The sequence below is a fragment of the Toxorhynchites rutilus genome, chromosome 2 (genome assembly GCF_029784135.1).
Source record: "Toxorhynchites rutilus septentrionalis strain SRP chromosome 2, ASM2978413v1, whole genome shotgun sequence".
In the NCBI taxonomy this organism is placed as follows: Eukaryota; Metazoa; Arthropoda; class Insecta; order Diptera; family Culicidae; genus Toxorhynchites; species Toxorhynchites rutilus.
The window spans coordinates 285,517,694-285,541,841 of NC_073745.1; the positions used below are offsets into that span (position 1 = coordinate 285,517,694).

Here is a 24,148-nt window from a genome sequence, read left to right on the forward strand (position 1 = left end):
ATATTTTTGGGGGACCGTGATGATTTGATGATCTTGTGGGTGTGTGGGTATGCATAAGTCTAAGAAATCTGTTGTCCAACTCCTCCACAGATAATCGTTCATCTCGCGGTTCTCTATCATGCCAAAATTATATTGTGAATATTTTATTTACTTCAGATGCCGTATTATTGTGCAGTAAAAGGATGTGGAAACAAGGTTCTCATAACGAAAAATAACCCGGACATTGTTTACCCCACTTTTCTCCGAGATGGAGATAAAAATCAAGGTATATGCTCACGTAATTTCCATAGCAGCAGCTACGATGACCGACATCAAATGTGCCATGAACTTAATTGTACGAGGAAATATAGGATTTTGAATTCCAAAGTTAAACCTTTTTTCTGCCTTATATGTATCAGCCATTCCATGTCGAACCGATATAGTGGTTCTCCGGATTTCGTGGAAAGTGATAGATTTGTTCTTTATTGTAAAATATTAGACCCGTCTTTTCTTGTTTTTTTTATTAGGGCTGTGTGGTATACGTTGCAAATCGTGAATATTGTCACCGGATTAAGGGCATTGTAGGGATGTAGAACGTTGAACTTTTGACTAGTCTGAAATCGATCCACCGCCGCAACAATAAGAAATTTCTCACGGTGCAATTTTTCGAAATGACTGGTATACTCATCGGCAGTGCGGAAATACTCTCAGCATACAAAGCAGCAGCGCAAAGAGGGGTCCAAATTGTGTTTCAGCATACGTTCCACCGCAGTCACATAACGAATTTCCGATAGAAGTCGATTCGCCACTACCATCTCTTTAATTTCCTTCAAAACTTTTTCGTTTTGTAAAATTGCATCCAGCATACGCAGGAATTTGTTTTGCTTTTCGGAAGTCAACTCTGAAAAATCAACAAATATAATCATTCTTGAGCGGAATAAATATATCAAACCGACCCACCAGCGTGATTGTTCTGTTCGTGCTGCTCCAGTAGGTTTCGCAACCGCTCCATGTTGAATTTAAAATGATTTGGTCGATTACCATTGGCATGCTGTTGGATTGGCTCATTACGTGTTATCAAATCGTGGTTCATCAGCACCCAGCCCAACTCGTCCTGTTTGACACGAGTGTTGCGGCGCAGTTTTATCTCTTCGAAAAGTTTCTCGCGTAGTTTCCGTTTGATGATGCCTCCGTCCTTGATCAGATTGTGCCGATAAATTCGTACCACGTACGATTCTTTTTCCCTGATGATAAAACAAAAAAAAATAACACTTTTTTTTAAATGCTCAATAAAACCACGTACGAATAAAACGCTGCTTGCTTGGAAAGAAAAGCTTTGATTGCGCGGCTAGAAGGTAAAACATACTCAAAACATCCTTCTGCACTGTTTTTAATTCGACCGCTGATTGTAGATATCTGAAAAAGTAGAAGCAATTATGAGAAATTGTTATACGAAAAAATCCAGAAAATTACCTGCCTACAGTAAAGCGCGAGCAGCTATTTTGCCAACGAATGCATTTGTCACCAAAAGATATGATTTGTTATGTAAACAAATTTGTTTTTTCACGAGCAATGGCCGAACAGCAATTTTGACATTGCGGTCCACCTATAGTATAACGCCTTGGTACTACTGTCAGTGGTCTCAATGTCAACTTCGAGCGCTATTTGTCATTTAGTTTGTTTCCAGCGTCATTAGGAACAAGTTATTTTTTTTTGCTCGGCGATTTTTGAATGAATAATTCTATTAGTCAAAGATATTGGGTAAATGTTTGTGTTGCAAACAAAATTTCTTGTGCCGAAACGTTGAAAATGTTGCAGAATATATTTGGTATCCCAAGTATATCTAAAACACGGGTGTATGAATGGCATAAGATATTCGAAGACGACCAAGGTGAGATGAACGGTTTGCCAAGTCAAGGACGACTATCCGCCTCTTCAACTGATGAAAACATCGACAATATAAAAGGAATGGGACTTGGAAATCGTCATTTACGTTTGGGGCAACTAGCACGTGAATTAAATATCACTCGCGAGACCGTTTTTCATATTTCGGTTAAGGTTTTGGACATGCAAAGTCGTAGCACGACTAGTGTCATAAGAGTTCAATTTTCTTCAAAAATTTCATCGCAATCAAGTGGCTGAAGACATGCTTGAACGATCAAATTCTAATCTCACGTTTATCCAACGCATAATTACTCTCCAGATATGGCCCCGTATAACTTTTTCCTATTTCCGGAGCTCGAATTACTGCTTTGTGAGACCCGTTTTGACAGCATTGAAGAAATAAAAACTAATTCTCTATGTGAAATGAAGGCAATTCCTGAATATAGCTATAAAAAGGGTTTCGATGACTAGATTGTTCGTTGAAAATGGTGTATTGCTTCAGAAGGGGCTATTTTGAAGACGATAATATAAATTTAGATGATAAGTAAAGCATTTTCTTCAAAAACACAAATTCTCGGAACATATTTGACAGAATGTAAAATGTATAGGCCGACTGGAAAAGCATAACATTCATAATTGTTCCGCGAAGAAACAACACTACTCTGGCAAACTGTATTGTATTGCCTCACTTCATCCAATCACAGTAGACTGGTCCATAATAGTGAGTGTCAACGTTAATACAAAAGCCAACGAAAACTATAATTTAGTCAACGATGGGATTCGATTATTATTCAATTTTAGGAGTTCCCATGAATGCCTCGGAAACTGAAATACGATTGGCGTAAATAGAACACCATTGTCACTTTTTCCCTTCCCATAATTGTTTACATTACAGTTATAGGAGATGGTCTGTGCGTTGTCATCCGAAAAACGACTTCCATGATCCGCCGAAAATTCCGTTTCCTTCCATGTCGACAGAGCATTACTGGGAGTTACTCAATGAAGCTTTCGACGTTTTATGTAAGCGCAGCATTTCATAAATGTGTTAAAATGTTCGATTATCACTTAGTTAATTGATTATTTAGCGGATCCGTTGCGAAAACACATTTACGATGTACATGGAGAAGAAGGGCTCAAATCAGGTGTGGTGACTCCGACAGGATTTGTACAACCATATGTTTTCTCGTACGACTGCATGAAGATCTATAAGTGAGAAAGCGTTCGCTTGATACTTGTACTCAGCACAATCAATATTATTACTTGCAGAGATTTTTTCGCTACCTACTCACCATACGGTGACCTCATCGACACAGTTACAAACCCACCCCTTATCAGCCTGGATGGTAGTAGAACTGTAAGGACTAAGCCACCCGATATAGAGCATTACATCGACCTCGATCTGGAGGAGATTTATCACGGAACAACGAAGAAAGTGAAAATTTTGCGGGAAGAATTTTTAGATGAAACACAGGTTGAAACAAAACAGGTAGAGGAAACCTTAGATGTACATATCCCACAGAGCATTCCATGCGGAACGAAGATAAGATGCAAGGAGGCCGGTGATCGCAACGCAAAAATAATTCCTCCGGATATCGTGTTCATAGTACGAGAAAAGCCACATCCGAGATTCCACCGGAAGCAAATGGATTTACACATGAATGTTACAATTTCGCTTGAACAGGCAATTGTTGGATTCCGTCTAGAGATTGCCGGTATCGATGGAAGGCAAATTGTGACAGAAATTGTTGATGTGGTTCATCCAACATATGTGAAAACTATCAAAGGTGAAGGTTTGATTCTGGCTAATGGTGGCAGAGGTTGTGTGCCACGTGGTGACCTACACGTTTCGTTTACGAGTAAGTATAATTTCAATATGTGGCTTATGTGCAATCATGACATTTCCTTCCAGTCCTGTTTCCAGAATACATTCCGAAGAAGTTAAGGGACGAGTTTCGGACCCTTTTTCACGAGCTACGTTTGAATGAATAATGCTTGGTTCTTATTGCTGAATGAGTTTCACTCTCCAAAGGAACTTATGTATTGGAATTTTAATCTGAGTATCGCATTCAAGTGACTTATTTCGGAACAAAATTATAAACCACGATTTCGAAATCACCTGCCCCTCCAAATGTACCGTTTAGGATGCTCTTAACTTTATTCCATTCCAATCCATCAATGCCGCAACCGATGCGTGGTATTGCTAGCTTTTTGGCTCCGTTTTCTGACTGTAATAAACAAAGAAATATGGAAAATAAATTTTATCAACGATTCATATAAATGTTTACCATATGCTTTTTCATAGCTTCTAGGGATTTGGTGAGATCATCATATGTTGGTTTGTCATACGATGCTTTCTTCGTAACGAGATAATATACGTAACGTTTTTCATCCTTCAGCACGGCAACGCCACCAACTCCAACGCTCTGAGCTTTCAGCTCGTCGATCTTTTTAAAGACCTGTTTAAACTTGACGGCTATGCCTCCTCCCATTTTCAGATCTGCAGCCACACAATGTGCCAAAGAGTGATCCTTGGGGGCAGCAAACAGATCACCTTCTATTTCTCGAACACACTCGGACATTTTGATGGTCTGCAACAATAGAAAAAATCATATTGAATTATATTGAATGATTTTTAATAAAACCGGGAATTGATCAACAAAACAGAGTAAGGAAGGCCTGAACCGATCGATGGTCGGAATGGTCCTGACTTCGAATCGCTAGTGGACAGAGGAGATATTTTGATTTTTTTTATTAATCCGTTTATTTTTACAGGCTCAGTTACATAGGTTTAAAGGACCCAAACTCTTAGTTATATTTTTACTAGAATATATTAACATGTTTCCTTAATATAATGTTAATAAAAAAGGAAACCGATCACTCGCGATCTATTCGGGTTTAGAAGGGTGACACATTTTTATTAGGAAAAGGATGGGATGCAAGGAGGTTATAACAATGTTCTCACTAGCGCTCACATTAACATTGTCATTCACACTTACACATCACATTCAATTCTTAAAACTATCCTTACATTTAATATGTATTTACAATTTAACTTATTGTATTGTTAGTAGGAAAGGGAAACGATAGCTCGCAAAGGGCGAAAAGGAGGGGAAAAGGATGTAAGAACAATCACACTGGAAGATCGATAGCTTTAAGGAAAACATATATTTGGGACATGTAATCAAGGTCTATCCGAGGAATTGATGTAGCCAGGAAAACAAACACTGTTGGGAATATACGAAGAACCTGCATGGAGATGAATTCATGATATGAACCCATGAATCCAGAGTGAGAATTTAGCTCGATCAGCTGCTCAAAATTTCCGATCACTAATGGGTTCATAGCCTTACACCGGATGAGGAACCGAAGAGATAATAAATTACAGCGATCTTTTAGTGGGAGTACGCCTGCCAAAACCTCGAGACTCATGGTGTGCGTTAAACTCCGCCTGCGAATGACGAATCTCAATAATAGCATGTCCGAATAAGAACCTGAAATTATTGAGAAACCAGAGCAGTGGGTCCAAAGCCCCAGAAAAGGAGGATGGTTGTAATAGCTGTTATCCATGGTTATTATGGAAAGGAAGTAATGGATAAACCCCTAAACCAAGGTGTGAAGCGACCCGTGCCGAGGGATGAATGGTAGGGGGGGTTTTAAATCTTGCCGTTAACGGAGCCTGTGGAGCACCAGGGCTCCCTCCACAGTATCGTCTGCCCTTGCTGCATTAAGCCGGTCACTGATGCAGTGGACCTTCTTTACCGCGAGACTCGTGGGACTTCTATGAATAATCCACATCCAAATGAACAAAACGAGCGGTCGAAAATAACGCAGAACACTAAGGTTCTGCAAATAAATCTCCATCACGCTAAAGCAGCATCTAGCGTGCTGTCTAGGAGATTTATTGAAGACGCTATGGATTTAGCTTTAATTCAAGAGCCTTGGGTCCACAAAGGAAGAATACTTGGTATTCATACTGGTTCATGCAAGTTATTCTACGACGACAAGCATGACTCCCCAAGAACTGCTGTTCTAGTAAAAGCAAATATTAAATGCCTTCCTATAACAGAGTTCATTCAAAGGGACATCGTCGCGATCAGAGTTGAGATACCAACCGCCAAGGGAAGATCCGACATAATAATTGCGTCGGCTTATTTCCCTGGTGACGTACCTGAGGCACCTCCCAAAGAGGTTGCGGCGTTCGTAAATTATTGCAGAGAAATCAAAAAAGACTTCATCATCGGCTGTGATGCCAATGCTCATCACACTTTGTGGGGTAGTACTGACATAAACAGTCGAGGTGACTGTCTTTTAGAATTTCTCTCTTCAAACAACATTGACATTGCCAATATAGGCAATGAACCAACGTTTATAAACGCTATCAGACAAGAAGTCCTGGACCTAACCCTGTGCAGTCCGGTAATTTCTTCGAAAATACACAACTGGCACGTTTCGGAAGAGGCGTCTTTGTCTGATTACAGACACATTATCTTCGAATGGGATGGTGGCTTGACAGTACAGAGAGAATATCGTGATCCAAGAAAAACCAACTGGGAACGATATTCACTTGAACTCGAGTCAGAAACTCTTAACACAAGAATAAGGTCGATTCAACAGCTCGAATCAACTTCAAAAGAATTAAATGATACGATAGTTTCTGTCTACAACAGTAATTGTCCCCTTAAGAGAGTTTCTTCGACAAGAAACGTTCCATGGTGGAACAAAAGGCTCGAGCGGCAACGTAAAACAGCGCGGAAGCTGTTCAACAGAGCTAAAATTAATTCGGATTGGTCTCAATATAGGAGCGCCCTAACCGAATATAATAGAGAACTAAGACGATCTAAACGAAAATCTTGGGTAAATAACTGCGAAAGCATTGAAAGTACCCCAATCGTTGCAAGACTAAGTAAGACTCTTACAAAAGACCACTCGAACGGGCTAGGTTCCCTCAAAAAGGACGACGGTTCGTTCACAAAATCTCCCTCAGAAGTATTAGACTTACTGATGAAAACTCACTTCCCGGGATCTACATCGGTTCATTCTGATACCAGTCCTAACTACAACCGCGACGTGAAATGCTCTCGAAGGAATTCTCAAAGTGCAAAGGATGTCGCAAAGATAGTTGCTGGAATGGTTTTCACGAGGGCCAGAGTAGAAAGCGCGGTGAGATCCTTTCAACCGTACAAATCCGCAGGTGCAGATGGAATTTTTCCAGCCCTGATTCAAAAAGGAGAATCTAAGCTGATTCCATCTCTAATCGAGATTTTTAAGGCAAGTCTGATACTAGAGCACATTCCTTCCACATGGAGACTCGTTAAAGTGGTCTTCATTCCAAAAGCTGGGAAACGTGATAAATCACTCCCAAAATCGTTCAGACCAATTAGTTTATCATCAATACTGCTGAAAACTATGGAAAAAGTATTATATGAATACATAAAGTCTGTATTCATGTCCAAATGCCCTTTATCTAAATACCAGTTTGCCTATCAATCAGGCAAATCCACAGTCACTGCGTTACACACGCTTGTGACTAAAATTGAAAAATCTCTTTCGTCAAAAGAAACTGCATTATGTGCGTTTCTTGATATCGAAGGGGCTTTCGACAATGCTTCCTATGTATCAATGGCACAGGCTATGAGAAGAAGACATTTCGATGACTGCATAGTCGAATGGATCAAAGGCATGCTCACAAATAGACAAATCACCTCGGAGCTGGGTGGGTCATCGACATCTGTGATTGCAACGAAAGGTTGCCCACAAGGAGGGGTTCTATCACCTCTACTTTGGTCACTGGTGGTTGACGACCTTCTGATTAGTTTGGAGGCGAATGGTTTCGAAACCGTGGGTTTTGCTGATGATTTAGTCATAATGGTACGTGGCAAATTCGACGATGTGATATCGAGTAGGATGCAGATGGCCTTAAACCTTACACAATCATGGTGTATCAAAGAAGGTCTCGTAATGGTTCAATCCTGTTCTATACCGATGGGTCGAAAATGGGTAACAGAACAGGTGCTGGAGTGTATGGTCCCAGAATAAAAATTTCTGTAGCTATGGGGAACTGGCCAACAGTGTTCCAGGCAGAAGTAGCTGCAATAATAGAATGTATAAATGTCTGCCTTAAAAGAAATTATAGACATGCTAACATTTGTATCTTCTCAGACAGTCAAGCGTCACTTAAAGCCCTCAATGCTTTCAAGTACTATTCAAAAATTGTCTGGGAATGCATTTGCCTTTTACGACAACTGTGTCAGAGAAGTTCGGTACAACTGTACTGGATTCCTGGCCATTGCGGTATAGAGGGAAATGAACAAGCAGATGAACTCGCAAGACGCGGCTCAAGCTCACCCTTCACTGGTCCAGAACCATTCTGTGGAATTTCTGAATGTGTGTTGAAGAGTGAGCTGAAGAAATGGGAAGACCGGGAAGTAATGGCTAACTGGATGGCTGTACAACTCAACCAGTCAAAAAAATTTATCACGCCGAGTATTAAAATTACTCAACAATTGCTGAGTCTTAATAAGAAAGACTTCAGCACATTCACTGGTCTTATAACAGGACACTGTCCGAGTAAATACCATCTCAAAAACATAGGTTTAGTGCAAGATGATATTTGTCGCTTTTGTAATGCCGAAAGCGAAACCTCGGAACATTTTCTCTGCAAATGCGGAGCACTAACAAGACGCAGACTTCAACACCTTGATAAGGCTATTCTGGAGCCCAAGGAAGTTTGGTCTGTGTCGCCGATCAGGACTATAAATTTTATCAAACAGATTATTCCTGATTGGCACCTATCTCGCTATAGCTTTCAGTCTACTTCTTCATCAATAAGCAGTAGATAAGCTCGAAGCGTAGTACAAAAAATGGGGCATACCACAATAGTTCAAACTAATGGACGCAGTGGTTCACACCCAACAAGGGGAAAAAAAAATGGTGTGCGTTGAGGGCATATATCCCAACGCAATATGGAGACAAAGATACTGAATTCGCTCGAGTTTAAAGAGGTGTGTTTTGGCAGCTGATTGAAAACAGAAACTGCCATACTCCATCACTGAGAGAATAGTTGTTCGATACAACATTATAAGATCTTCGGGATGGGCTCCCCACCAGGTGTCGGTAATTGTACGGAGAAAGTTAATTCTTTGTTGGCATTTTTTACTCAGATAACTAATAGGGCCCCCCAAGTCCATTTGGAGTCGAACCAAACCCCAAGATACTTGAATGACATAGCATGAGTAATCGGCATACCCAAAAGTTGAAACTTTGGTTTTGCTGGTCTATACTTTCTAGAAAAGGCGACCATCTCTGTTTTCTCCGTAGAGAACTCAATACCCAGACTAATGGCCCAGGTAGAAAAATTGTTCAAGGTATCTTTTAAGGGTTCTTGCGGGTCGGATTTGTTTGATCCTACGACAGACACCACTCCATCATCTGCAAGTTGTCTTAAGCTGCAATTTTGTGTAAGGCAATTGTCAATGTCGCTTACATAGAAGTTGTACAAAAGGGGGCTTAAACATGAGCCCTGAGGGAGACCCATTTAAGAGACCCGACTCACTGCCGAGTCTCCGCGAGAAAAATTCAAATGTTTCTCACAAAGCAAATTAGATAACATATTATTCAATAGAGGCGGCAGACCCCGAGAGTGTAATTTGTCTGACAGGATCTCTATTGAAACTGAATCAAAGACCCCCTTTATGTCCAAGAATACTGAAGTCATTTGTTTTTTTCGGCGTAAGCCATTCGAATTTCTGAAGAAAGCAATGCGATGCTTCTGCGGAACCCATACTGTGTATCTGAGTGTAGGCCATTTGTTTCAACCCATCGATCAAGATGAAACAATATCATTTTCTCCAATAATTTCTGGATACATTTGAAGTCGGACGCGGGTTTTCCGAGTTTTTGAATAGCTATAACTCGTACTTGTCTCCAATCATTCGGAACAATATTATGCTCCAGAAACTCGGGGACACGTCGGGGAGGTTTTTCAACAAGTTGAACTTAATTCTATCCGATCCTGCAGCAGAATTATTACAAGAAATTTTTTTTTTATTTTCGAAGGTGTCAGAAGTTGCATTTTGACGTAGGAGTACGTCTTTCGGGAGCATTTTGGGCAGTCTTCAGAATGCAACTCGGTGCTGATGTGCAACATGATTTTTGTACCCAGTTGAGCTTCCACTCCTTGTGCACACACGCGCTCTGGCGAATGAGCACGCTCCAAACCACAGATGAAATGTTTGGTTGTCAGCGCCGTGGGCGCAAGCCCAGTTTTAAGCTTAGTTTTACGCTGAAATTCGCGCCATGCTGCGCGCTTGAATCTGGATTGCTCTCTCTGTTGAGATATTTTTCTTCCCACAAGCATATACGGTTCAAATGAGGGCGCGCTGTTGTTTTTACCCTTAGAAAAATCCTCGGTCGAAAACTACTAAATACATTTGGTAATGCAAAATTAGTAGAATGTACAAATTTTTTTGTACATATTGTCAACAAACCCGCATCCCTACCAGAGATTAGTATATTTTACTCGATAACATTAGTAAGCTTGTATATTGTCATATCTGAAAATTGGTGAGAAAAGCGCGTATTAACCATTTTCATTGTTCCCATAAGGCAATACGGAGGTATAATAAGGATATAATTCTGATACGTGCATTTTCGGCGAGAAAATGTAGCCGATATTGGGCTTCCGAATCATGGTTCTGCTTGACATATGTGTTTATTAGTACGGTCGAAAATGACTATATATTGGTAGTATTTACCAAAAAATTCGTTATATTTACTAATTATTTCTCTCAGTGTATGCTTTGCTTAGAACGAACGAAGACAAAACGGGCGCTAGAATTTGATGTGTGTGTGTGTGTATATATAGAATGAGACGCGCATCACACAAGTGAGAAGAAATGTTTAGCTAGGTAGTGCGGACTGAATCAAAACGGCTGTCAAAGAAGATCCAATTGAAATATCAAAAGAGATCCAACGATCAGGAGTGTTATTTTCCTTATCATAATCAACACTATAAAAGAAGTATTGTTGTCAAGAGCAAAAATAATTGAAATTATAAAATGAACGAACTACATTTTTCCGTCAATTGTTTAATTAACCATTGCATCTCTGGAAGAGCATCTCAGCCTTTCACTGAGCAACGGATTTTTAATGTCCCCTTTCTTTGACATAACGTTTTCCCGAACGAATTAAAAACAAACGAAGTCAGAGTCACGTACATGTTTACACCTGCGATTTGAAAATATTCGATAAAAAGTGGAAGGAAGAGATGCCAGATGATTTTTAAAAAAAGTCTGTAAAAACATGTGAATGTCTGTGAAAAATGTGGAAAAGTCTGTAAAAGTGTGCAGATCTATAGAAATGTCTTTTAACGTTAATTTTCACATATTCATTAATACTTTGTACATCGCGATGAACGTAAGATTGTATTTTGTATATATATACAGCCATTCCATGCCAAACCAATACAGTGGTTCTCAGATCTTCGTCAATAGTGGTAATTTTGTTCTTTATCGTAAAACATTAGACTCGTATTTTTTATTTTTTCATTAGGGTGCCCATTTCCATTTTAGGGTGATCCAAAAAATCAATTTCATTTCACTTTTTCACAAATTGACTTTTTTCAAAAATTTATAACTTTCGAACCACTTAACCGATTTAGATGATCGACGTATCAAATTGAAGCCAATGAGCTTTAATTGAAAAATATTGAACTTGCAGAGAATATGGATCCTATTTTCGTAATTATTGATTGTAGTCGTTTTTTAATGTTTTCATGGCTTTGGCGGGGGCGCTATATTTTTTAATATTTTTTCTTGAAAGCTGAGATTTTTTTACATAAAATATCTCGATATCAGAGACGTAATTTTTTTTATTTTCGAAATATGATTTTTCAAAACTAATCGTTGGTTCGGAAAACAATTTTTCCCCATTTTTCCCACTACAAAAAGTCATAACTTTTGAACTATTGGACCGATTCATATCATCGACATATCAAGCTTACGAGTTATTTTTCTTTGAAATATATTACTTTTGCGAAATTTTTTTTTGTGATTGTAATTTTTGATTGAGTTAGTTTTTCATAGTTTTCTCGGTTAAAGATAGGAGCGCTATATTTTTTTATATTTATTATGGAAAGCTGAGGATTATTTACCTAAAATATCTCGATATCAGTGATGCTATAATTATCGTTTTTACATTATATTTTGTAAATTTAATATGTTTTAAGTCTTCGATCAATATTCCTATGTGACTAAACTAGACCTATGCGACTAAAATCCAATCTTCCCGCAAGTGTGATATTTTCCCAAATTTTGATTTTTCAAATCATATCTAAAAAACGAAAAAATAGCATCTCTGATATCAAGATATGTTATGTAAAAAAATCCAGCTTTCAAGAAAAAATATTCAAAAATCCCTCTAGTCCAAAGTCATAAAAAAAATTAAAAACGACTACAATCAATAATTACTAAAATATAATTATTTTTTTTCGCAAGTTAAATATTTTTCAATAAAAGGTAGTTTCAATTTTATATGTCGATTATCTAAATCGGTTCAGTGATTCAAATGTTATGATTTTCATTTGTGATTGGGAAAAAGTGGAAAAAAGGATTTTTCGGACCGCCCTAAAATGGAAATGGGCACCCTACTGAAAAAATAAAAACTACGGGTCTAATGTTTTGCGATAAAAAACAAAATTACCATATTTGACGAAAATCTGAAAACCACTATATCGATTTTGCATGGAATGGCTGTATATCCAGCAAACTTTGTTCTGTCATAAAAAATATTTCTAGTGAATATGTTAATTGTAAAATAAAAAATAACTTATGTTTTGTAAGTGTGTTTAAATGTTTCAACGATGTACACATACATACATACACATACATACGAGTTGTTAATTTCTATAAAAATCAGTATTTCTTCGTTGATATGTTGGACATCCACCAAGGCTTGCGGTCTTGTCGTTGGTGAAATTTATAAGAAAATGCAGCGTATATTTTCCATCCGCCATGCAAGGCTATACAAGTTTTAGATCACTACACGGCCATGAACCATGTCTGTGGTAACAATATCGAACAGTAACCCATATTTCGTCATAAGCAGACTCGCAAATGTAAGTTGTTGAAAATAGAATAAAAATTGTTTTTCGATGTTGTTTAAATACTTAAAAGACATAGTCCTGACCCTAACTTAACTATTTTTCTATAAATCTCCTTGAATTTCAGCAAAACAATCTTATCCATAACAGAAAATAATTATCAGAGACAATTTTCGTTCAAGATTTTTCCCTATCTGCAGTGGAAGCAATTTTTCATTAATTGTGAATAATCATATCCTCTCTTCCGTCTGCAATGATGTCAGGGCAAAAGTACTTATGTGTATGAGTTCCAAACTTCATACACACCAGATGGGCAAATCAGAAAGTCTGCCGGGCCGCAGGTTGAGTATCGCTGGTCTAACGTCATGTGTATTGATATAAACTAAATATAATGACTTTTCTGTATTTAGTTGAAATGTAAATACATAGTAGTTATAAGATAGGTTTAAGAATTGAGTGTGATGAGTGTGAGTGAGAGTGTGACTGTGAACATTGTCAACATATCCTTATATCCAATCCTGATCCTGATAAAAATATGTCACCCTTCTAAACTCGAGTCTACCGCGAGTAATAAAGTTAATATGTTTAGTTAAGAATTCAGCTCCTTTAAACTTATGTAACTGAGCCTATAAAAATAAACGAATTAATAAAAAATAAAAAATAAATTCTGTGGAATTGGAACTGTGTGGAATGTGGAACTGAACCAGAATCTGGAGGAGACCCACGGTCGCAAAATCTGCAAGTACCGACCATTGGCCGTGGAGCTCAAGGAACTGTGGGGGCTAAGAGAGGTCCCAAGAATTGTTCCAGTCGTTCTCTCTGGAACTGGAATTGTCCCGAAGACACTTCTGGAAGCGCTAAAGGTGTTGAACATGGATAAGGAATTGGCCGGCATCCAAAAGTCGGTCATCCTTAGCACCTGCGCGATTGTCCGACAATTTCTCGGTCAGGACTGAAACAGCACGAGCATGCAGATACGTGCATTCCGCAGAGCCTAGTCCCCCTTTGGCATTCAGAAGCCCGGGGGCAGGTGAAAATTCTGGCTAGGTTCGCCTAGTTAAGAAGTGAGATAAGTCTGTGGAAAAATGTGATATGGTGAGTCAAATGTCTTCGATGTGATGAATAGAGCCTCTTATTTTTCAAAAACCTGTGAAATATTGTTATATCCAAAAAGTTTACAACAAACATAAAAAGTTTTACAGATATGTCTGTAAATTTACAAACATATTTGTAAATCTGGCATCTCTGGTGGTCTGAGAATTCATTGCAAGAAATCGCTTGAAAGCATGCATGAATTTGCTTGAAAATGAAGTGAATTGAGTCCGCACCACTTAGATGTTTAGTATCTGAGTTCTGCGCCGGGTACATTTTGCGCTGTCGTGCTTATGAATTTTGTGCGCTTCGAACCAAGAGAGAATACGAGTGTTCTTTGAGCGCGCGCTGATGAAAATTCAACTCAAGCGCAGCGCTGCGTTTTTTTTCTGAATACTGATTTTGGGGGTACAAATTGAAAAACGAAAATCGATTGCATCGTGGAAAATGTCCAATTTCAAACGCTAATTGTTCAGTAATTTCATGTTGAGATTTTTGCATCAATAGATTTGGGCACTCCATAACAATTCATTACAATGACTAAACTAATATATTTTATGAAACTATCAAACGATTTTAAAATCTCAATCAACAAAATCTGAATGGAAGTCCCGTGTTCTGAGTGATCGGTTCGTAAAAGCAATGTTTGTTCTCACATCCAGTCGATCTGCACTCTGCAAAAATAAGAATTCGAGACTGTGCAATGAAATATGAGTTCGATGTTTGATTTTCTGCTGATGTGCGGCACACATCACGTGCTTCTGTAGACCGAGAGTTTAGTTTAAGTATTTTTTTGTTGATGCCAGAGACTTCAAACTCGGAGAGTTCTGCGTAGCAGGCGTTATCTTTTACAGACACTTCGTCACAATAAAACAGTCGTCATATCACGTTTGGATTTTTCTGATTTTTCATTTGTACATAATTCATTTGAATGGTAACTATAACGGTAATAATCTTTATTCATTTCGTTTAGTTCTAATATTTCTATTAAGGCCTCCGTAGTCATTATGCATTTTTTAAAGAATCAGTCGTTATCGTAGTCGTATGTAAGAGAATGCATCGATTGTCACGTCACGTGGCTTGACAACAGCAATACCGAAATACGACACTCTTCAATGAACTTCAAATAAGTACCGAGCGATTGTCGCCTGCTGATACGCGAGATTGAAGGATCAATTATTTTGAAATTAACAAAAAGTCACAATGTTTTCAAACTGGTGAGTATTTTGTATGAATAAGATAAAAAGGAACTCGACACTATTAAAAAAACCTATTTGTTTTTTTATAGCGATGTTCAAGAATGTGCACAAAACACATTAAAGCCATTACCACCCTTTTCTTCTATTTATTTAATTATTCAGAAGAAGACACGGAGTCATTATTTATCAGTGCATTTTTGAACACAAATCTTAATATCTCCTTAAATCTTAAATCTATTATATATCCTATGGTCATGAGTTCGTGTAGTTGCTGTAGTAAATTGATCTCATCGGGCTCTGCTTATTAATAGGGAAGGGAATGGAGAACAGACAAGTGAACTACTTTTAACCTTCCTATAATCGCACATAGATCTGACAGTCCGAGAATCAATGAAGTGACTGAATAAAATGGCTTTTAAAACGAAATGGAGTCGAAGAAAAAATCTTTTCTTTCATTCTATTATATCCCTTTCTTTGAATTAATACCAAAAACGCCTAAAAATACACAATAGTAATAGTAGTACCGGTAAGTTTGTTCGTTTTTTTTAAATTAATGCTTTATTCTGCTAAAATGGTTACAAATTTAATATTCAAAGTATAGCCCATCGCTAATCACAACTATTCCCCATCTTTCTGGCAATCCACAGATCCCTTTGCGGAAATAATCGGCCGGTTTGTTGGCTAACCACGAATCGATTTAGACTTCATCAAAATTGGAGAAGTGCTGGTCAACCAGGCCATGTTGCATCGATCGAAAAAGGTAGTAATCGAACGGAGCAATGTCTGGAGAATATGACGGGTGGGATAGGACCTCCCGTTTCACCGTTTCCAAGTATGTTTTGACCGGTTTCGAGAGATACGGCCGGGCATTGTCGTGCTGAAAAATAACTTTATCGTGTCTTTGTTCGTATTATGGCCGTTTTTCCTTCATTGCACGGCTCAAACGCATCAATTATCGTCGGCAGAGGTCCCCCGTAATGGTTTCATTCGGTTTGAGCTGCTCATAGTATACTACACCCAGCTGGTCCCACCAAATAGACAGCATAACCTTCTGGCCGTGAATATCACGCGCGGCCGTCGATGTTGATGCATGGCTGGGGTATCCATACGTTGCCCGACGTTTAGGACTATCGTACTGGACCTGCTTTTCATCGCCAGTAACCATTCGATGCAAAAAACCCTTTCTTTTATGCCATTGGAGCAGTTGTTCGCACGTGAAAAAACGGCGTTTGATGTCTCGTGGCTTCAATTCATACGGCACCCAATGTCGTATCTTTCGGATCATTCACATTGCTTTCAAACGATCGGATATGGTTTGCTGAGCTACTTCAAGTGTATCTGCAAGTTCTTGTTGCGTTTGTGACGGATCTTGATCGAGTAAACCCTCCAATTCTTCATCTTCAAATATTTTCGGCGGTCCGGTCATAACTAAAAAACGAAGGAAAATGCCTCTAAGGTTTCGACATATGTTATGTGAAAAATCCTTAGCCTTTCAGAAAAAAAATATAAAAAAATATAGCGCCCTTGGTCCCGATACTATGAAAACAATAAAAAACGAATACAATCAATAATAACGAGAACAGAATTCGAGTTTTCTGCAAGTGCAGTATTTTTTCAAAAAAGACCAGGTGTTTGACTTTAGTTTGATATGTCGATCATCTGAATCGGTATAGTAGTTCAAAAGTTATGAATTTATAAAAAAAGCATTTTTGGAAAAAAAAAAAAAAAAGAAGAAAAAGTTGATTTTTCGGACAACCCTAAAATGGAAATGGTCACCCTACTGAAAAAATAAAAAATGGAATGTATACCCTTTCGTATACCCTTTCGAAACTCTAAATCAGCAGCCAGTAAAATTCTTTAATTGCATTTTTTAAATTACCAAACAACATGCTCGATATCATGATATCCTGGACCACAATTACATAAATTATTAGTAGCAAGACCTACACGAAAAAAAGTATGAACATCTGAACATCAATCTAATAAAATCTCTATCAACGTTAAACCTTGAGCCAGGCTTTCATCAAATCTTTGGGGAGAATAGAGTATCATCTCCAAGATTACTCCAAGATCATCCCTCTATTGGTTCTACCAACTGATAAATGCTTATAATCGGCAAATGGAGAATGATTAACCCTTTCACTACGAGCATCGTCTATAGACGACATCCGCGCGATGATCTGTGTGTACGAGCGTCGTCTTTAGACGACATGAAAGTCGTACAGCACATCGATCACATCAGCGCGATGTGCATACTTTTCGGCGCAGTGCTCCGTACAGCGGTAACACGGTCAACGGAGAAACTATTCATTCACCCTCCATATATATCGGGTTTTTCAATAAGAGCGCTACAAAAAAGTTTTAAAATAAAACAAAAACGGTTTTGGATATCAATGGAATTATTTATTCATGTGAAAGTCACTGGCTTGTTGACATAGACCATAGACTTGACGTAGCCCCACAGAAAATAGTCTAACGGCGTCAAATCGCAAGACCGAGGCGGCCAATTCACTGGGCCATTCCGGACATTTTCGGACTTGGTTTTCAATAAATCGATTGTTAAATTCACTGTGTGACTTGTGGCGTCGTCCTGTTGAAACCACATATTGTCCAAGTCCATATCATCTGATTCGGGCCAAAAATATTCGGTTATCATTGAGCGGTAGCGATTCCCATTCACAGTAACGTGTCGGTCTTGATCATCACGGAAGAAGTACGGCCCAATGACGCCGCCGGACCATAAACCGAACCAACCCGTAATTTTTTTGGGATGCAATGGTGACTCATGGAGTACGTGTGGATTGCTGCCTGACCAATAAAGCATATTTTGCTTATTGACGAAGTCAATCAGCCAGAAATGACCCTCATCGCTGAAGATGATTTTTCGATGAAAATCCGGGTTTTCAAGTTGCTGATCTCGTAAGGATGTAGGCCAAGATCTTTTCGCAAAATTCGCCACAACGACGTCACAGAGATGCCCAACGCTTGAGAATGACGTGTGAGACTGATTTGGGTCTTCCTACTCAACTGATGCGCTAGCGGCAGCAATATTCTCGACACTAAGGGCACTTCTTTATCTCACTGGCACGAGAACATTTTGTACTGTGCCTGTAAATTCAATTTTTTCCACTAGACGCTCAATTGGTGATCTGACAGGACGATTATGATGGCCATAAATTGGACGTAGCGCTCTTAAAGTTGAAACCATTACTTCCAAAATTCGGTAGTAAATTCTAATAATCTCTACTCGTTGTTGGATCGTATATCGTTCCATTGTGAAATGGCAAACCTTACTGAAGAAAAATGTCAAGAGAGCAGGAAAAAATATGGCGTCGTGTGTTGTCCCTATCGGTCTACTTTTATAGCGTCCCTATTGAAATACCCGTTACTATTATTTTTTTTCAATACAGATGGCAGTTTTCAGTATATCTCATTCCATTTTGGCATCTCTTGTCTAGATATACACCATCCAACGACTATTCACCATGCTTCTGCCATCACTATTTGATTGTACTATTGATGGAGTGAACAATCAGTACCCTAAAATGAAACTAAAGGATCCTCTTCAGAACCAGACAATTTTGAAAAGTTCAAATAATTCAATGTTTCAAATATATTCAAATTTTCTTAGCGAGTTATATATTCCACAACGTGCATCAACTTCATATCTATCATCACCGATTAAAGGACATTGGAAGAAATAGTTTTGTGATAGATCTGTCCTTTGATTTTGAAAGATAGCATGAATTGGACAGCGAACAATTTCCGCACCAAATGACGTCATTTGGAAGCAAGAGTTATAGTTCGCGATGTTCGATAGGAAATGCTTCGAAATGAGTTTGCCCATCGCAACACATCCCTTTCGTTTCATCATTGATCTTCAGAGCCTGACAATAGGTACAGACTCACTACAAGCAACAGCTGGATAGTACCGCAATGCAAGACGAGTGTATTACAGATTCAGATCCTATCCTCACCCACTGACATCCATTACGTTTAGAACGAACCAAATCTGTTGCTGCTGAACGCGACTTCCGTATTCGCTTTCGTGCATCCTCAAGCCTGGCCGTTCGTCTTTCCGCTGGTTCCGCGTAGCGCATCAGAAAGGTGTTTACTCTGTTCTTCGCCCGTACGGATGCCCGCTTTTCCTCACTCATATTCGAAAGCCGTCTCCTCGATCCTTCCGAGTGGCGAGTTCGTCGACCCAAATTCGATTTTCTGCGAGGCATTATTTAGTTTTTCACTGGAACAGAAGGACAGAGATGGGATTATAACCTCTAATGGCTCTCACAGCTCTAGGATGCAATCCTTGAGAGATAGGACCAAAAATTCAGATTTTTTTTTCTAACGTATTCCAACTGTTCCGAATATCAGTTCGGAATTGTTTAAAATCCTCCCCACAAACGTAGCACGTATTATCCAAGGTCTCACTATTGCCGACTATATCCGGTGAAGCATTCTCGATTTTAGTACCCACTTTTTTCCGAAATTACTGCTGCAAGCTCAATGGGCAATGCGGAATTTAGAGATTTCGTACTGCAGCTAGTCGTTTCAATTTAGCTAAAAAGATCCGTGATGTGTATGGTGAGGAAACCTTAAAAGAAAAACAGTGCCGAGATTGGTCCGATAAGTTTCGTTCTGGATATTTTTCGCTCGGAGATGACGTTCAGGACGGCCTTTGATAGGTGATGATGAGCAAATCAAAACCATTATCTAATTGGATCGTCATGTAACTGAACGAGAGATTGCAGAGAATTTGAAAATACCGGAATCAACAATCCACGATCATATAAAACGTTTTGGACTCGTGGACCACCACAGCTGATATTCACCAAAAGAAGATTTTGTATCAATTTGATGGAATTGCAAAGAAGTGGTATTTTTTGAGCTGCTTCCAATGAATCAAACGATCAATACGGCAGTCTACTGTTGGCAACTGGATAAACTGGAACCAGCGATTATCGAGAAACGTCCAGAATTAAACAGTCGTGAGGGGGTCGTCTTTCACCAAGACACAGCACAAGGCGTGTTATTTGGCTTAAGAAATCTCAACTAAGTATTAAACAATGACGCTAGTTAATGCATACGTTGAGACGGCAGAAGTTCCACAGGGAACGTTAACGCCATTCAAGAAGGTATTGATATCTCAGGATCTACTCGACCGATCTAGCTGAAATTCTTTATCTGCATTTAAAAATTAATTATCTAAAACCTTACATCCCTATGTAACGCTTTAGGTATTGTCCTAAAGTTTCAAAATGTTCATTGGAATTCGTTCTGCGAAATCCCGTTGCTTCAAAACCGATACCACCAATAATGTATAGATTTTCAGACAGCATTTACGCATCCAGATGTCAACAGCGTAGTAATCATAATTCGTACATTAACAAAATGGAAAATACATCTTCAAATATACCTTAAACAATAATCATAATATCCGAACACTTCACTTTATTCCTAACATCCGACAAAAAATCACATAAATTCATTATTTTCGAACCTTTCAGACAGGGGTTTCCCCCTTAATAAAAGCTTGATTCATTTAAATAAAGCTTGATCCGCAATCATACAACCAGTGGAATCTCGGGATTGGCTAAAGGTACAAAAATGTTTTTATACCAAATTTATTGTTCTTTCAGTAAAAATATTGTAAAAATTATTCCTTTACCGTTTTGATGAATTTTCGTACTTTTCTTCGGATACCCTCCAACAAAGTTTGGACTCTATGTTGGTCAACCTCAGCAACCATTTTATTCCACGTTCTATTAATGCCTGTAGCATCCCAAGTCACTTTGGTATCAATTGCACAATTCCGCTTCACAATTTCCCAATATTTTTCGATTGAGGGCAATTGGGAGAGTTGATGTATTTTTTCAATGTAATCGTCCCATTGTCACGGGGTACCACTGAAGCACCCCTCAACTTTAGTGGCAGCTTATCAAATTTTTCAAAAACTTTACCGAAAGGCATTCTCCCCTATACATTTTCGAGTCCATTGTCCTATTCATGACGAAAACCTTGGTCACACCTTGACTTGTGGTTGTATGTTCCAATAAGTCGCGTCCACTGATCCATCAGAACAACACTTGCATGTTCACGAAAACTGTCGATTCAGCTGTAGAGATCTGTTTAATATTCAGATGATGATTTGGTTCATATTTTGATCATAATTTGTATCAGTATTTGTTCGGAGAATCCATCTACTTGTCATAACCCTAAATGTCAGTTATCTGTGTTACTGTGTGTGTGAGTGGTTGGTTACATGGTAGTGAAATCGCGCGAACCAACGGCTCTTCCATTTTGATCCTGACCAGCGTAGCGAGTAGCAGCAAATAACCGGTACTCCAGATCGAACCGACTCAACAATTTTGGCGCAGCCGGTAGTAAGATGGTGAGTATAATTGAAATGGAGCAGAAAAGAATTTTTTTTTTGAAGTGAATTTTATGGTTGTTTGAAAGTGAACATAAAGTGAATTTTATTTTTGGTGAAAGTGGATTTGTGTTTTGGATTGAAAGCGAGTCCGGAGCGATCCGTAGCGCTGTGTGCATGGCGAGGCCGGAAATTCCAAAGCGCTTGAAAGTGGGTCTGGATGAACCCGGAGCGCTGCATTAAGGGCGAGGCCTGAGAAATCCGAAGCGCCATAGCTGACAGCGAGTTCGAAACTTTGAAACGCTAAAGCTGCAAGCGAGTCCGGTAAAAACCGTAGCGCTGTATCCAGAGCGAGTCCGAAAAAAAAAAAGTCCGAAGCGCCAAATCGAAAAGCGAGTCCGGAAAATTCCGAAGCGCTGTGCTCAGGGCGAGAGAGAATAGAAGCGTCAAAAGTTGAAAGCGTGCTCTTGAAAAAACGTGTTATTGTACTTTGTAAGTTAGGTTGTCGGAAAAAAAATTATAATAAATAAATAAAAACAATGTCATGACGCTAGTATTATTTATGTTTTCATCTGTTTCAATTGCAGATGAACGACGATGAAAGAAATCGTATGCCGTTAAGCTCGTTTAATGACAAAGTTGATGCGCACGATTTACGCCGTGAGTGGGAGGAATGGCACCGTGCCTTCGAGCTAATTATTCAGTTGCGAAACATCGAATCCCAGCACGATAAGTTGGTCATCATGCTGGCGATGGGAGGACGAGGACTGCAGCGTATATTCTACAACTTACGCCCGGTAGCGGAGGAAATCATCCCGGAACCTGTGAAGATACCGCTGATGCCACTGGAAGCTCCGGAATACGACAACGCTGTCAAAAGGCTGAGGAAATTTTTCATAGGCAAGCGCAACGAACGAGTGGAGCTAGAACTTTTCCGATCGCTTCGCCAAAGTAGCGAAGAATCCTTCAATAATGTTATACTTAGACTTCGCTACTTAGACTCAAGCTGCTAGATGCGAATTCTTGGAACGTGAAGAGACCGAGCTCATGCAGCAAATCACGATGGGTGCTCATGACGAAAAAGTTCGCGACAAAGGGTTGGAGAACGTCATGAGCCTGGATGAAATAATTACTTTTGCAATCAATCGTGAGATCCTTCTGAAGCAAAGGGATAAACAAAAGCTTTTCCGTGCCGAAACGGAGGTCAACAGTGTAAGATTCGGTAATTTCCAAGGTCGAAATACAAGTCCGCAGCGACACACAGGATATGCCAGGCAGTCAACTGGTCAGCGGATTAGGCATGGAGATACTCGTTTCCGGAGTGAGTGCAATCGATGCGGTTCATTCCGTCATTCCGAAGATTCTCGAGAATGTTTCGCGCAAGGAGCGATGTGCAACAATTGCGGACAACGAGGACATTACGCCAGGAAGTGTGACAAACCTGCCAGACAACGTCAAATTCGTCAATCGAAGCGTGATTCAAGTTATCGTGGTATGGCTGAGGCAAACTCGGTGGGTGCATCGGAGTCCTGGGAGGAGGAAATCCCTCACCGACCAACTGCTGACGACATCGCGAAGGTAGAATGATTTTGTTTACTTTTGTTTTGTTTTTTTTATGCTAGTTGTACTAGTTGAAATCTCTGAATTTGTTTTGAAATAAACGGTTGAATTACAAAGTATATTTTAATTCAGGTGGAATCACATACCCTACATAACGGCTCTGTATTATGCCAGATCGATACAGTGCCGGTAGAATTTGTTATCGATTCTGGGTTTTCCATTAATGCCGTTACGGAAGATGTATGGAATCAACTAATAACAAAGGAGGCAATAATCTTCAGGAAGAGATACCAATGTGACCGTAAATTTTACGCTTATGCCAACCACGACCCATTGAACGTGATCCATTTTCGAAAGTTGGATATCTGTAAATCCAAAGAAGCCGAAAACCTATGCCGAGTTTTCCGTAATCGAGGGTGCACGGAAATCACTTCTTAGCAAACGAACGTCGGAGGGATTACGAATTTTGAAAATTGGGCTCAATGTCCTTCAGGTTTATCAAGATGGTGAAAAAGAGGTTAACACTCTAATCAAACCATTCCCAAAATTTCCCGGTATCCAAGTAAAACTGTCCATCGATTCTACAGTACCTCCAAGGAAGATTGCATGTTTAAGGATCCCTGTCGCTTTAGAGAGAAAGGTTGACGGCAAAATAGATGAAATGCTCCGCAGTGACGTTATAGAAAGGGTTGAAGGTCCGGCCGAGTGGATATCACCCATGGTGATTGTGCCAAAGGGCAAGAATGACGTCAGGATATGTATCAATATGAAACATCCAAATGAAGCCATCCAAAGAGAACATTATCCATTGCCAGTCATCGAAACCTTCCTGAACAAGCTCAGAGGATCCAAAGTTTATTCGCGATTGGACATAACGTCTGCATATCACCATGTCGAGCTTCATCCCGAATCCAGGGGCACAACAACGTTCATGACTGGAAGGGGCTTGATGCAGTTCAAACGCCT

At 39.3% G+C, this 24,148-nt stretch overlaps 2 protein-coding genes across 8 annotated transcripts in view; one reads left to right on the forward strand and one right to left on the reverse strand.

Annotated features, from left to right (window-relative positions):
• The first annotated feature begins 1,669 nt into the window (after positions 1-1,669).
• Positions 1,670-4,125, forward strand: LOC129767831 (dnaJ homolog subfamily B member 13-like). 2 transcript variants are annotated; one of them, XM_055769064.1, is made up of 5 exons: positions 1,670-1,870; positions 2,759-2,883; positions 2,949-3,072; positions 3,130-3,719; positions 3,773-4,125. In XM_055769064.1, exons 2-5 carry the CDS (start codon positions 2,832-2,834, stop codon positions 3,850-3,852), a joined length of 846 nt encoding a protein of 281 aa, XP_055625039.1. In that variant the 5' UTR covers positions 1,670-1,870; positions 2,759-2,831; the 3' UTR covers positions 3,853-4,125. The 2 variants fall into 2 exon arrangements, with proteins under 2 accessions (XP_055625039.1, XP_055625038.1); XM_055769063.1 differs by lacking the exon at positions 1,670-1,870 and adding an exon at positions 2,073-2,704.
• The window catches only part of LOC129767832 (ADP-ribose glycohydrolase OARD1-like), a 54,817-nt gene continuing 34,528 nt past the window's right edge, over positions 3,860-24,148 (reverse strand). For 4 of the 6 annotated variants that reach the window (XM_055769068.1, XM_055769069.1, XM_055769071.1 and 1 more), the window contains 2 exons: positions 4,149-4,451; positions 3,860-4,088 (listed from right to left, as the gene is read on the reverse strand). In XM_055769068.1, the coding sequence (XP_055625043.1) occupies positions 3,939-4,088; positions 4,149-4,451 (453 nt within the window). In that variant the 3' untranslated portion in view covers positions 3,860-3,938. Of the gene's footprint in view, positions 4,089-4,148; positions 4,452-19,229; positions 19,496-24,148 lie in introns of all 6 variants that reach the window. The other 2 variants (XM_055769066.1, XM_055769065.1) reach the window with 2 other exon arrangements.

What these genes read in the sequence shown, in the direction of transcription:
- LOC129767831 (XM_055769063.1), top strand. Translation starts at nt 2,637, where the DNA reads ATGGGATTCGATTATTATTCAATTTTAGGAGTTCCCATGAATGCCTCG. An exon ending in GAAACTGAAATACGATTGGC is followed by an intron (nt 2,705 to 2,758) that starts GTAAATAGAACA and finishes TTTACATTACAG; the next exon opens with TTATAGGAGATGGTCTGTGC. An exon ending in TGAAGCTTTCGACGTTTTAT is followed by an intron (nt 2,884 to 2,948) that starts GTAAGCGCAGCA and finishes TTGATTATTTAG; the next exon opens with CGGATCCGTTGCGAAAACAC.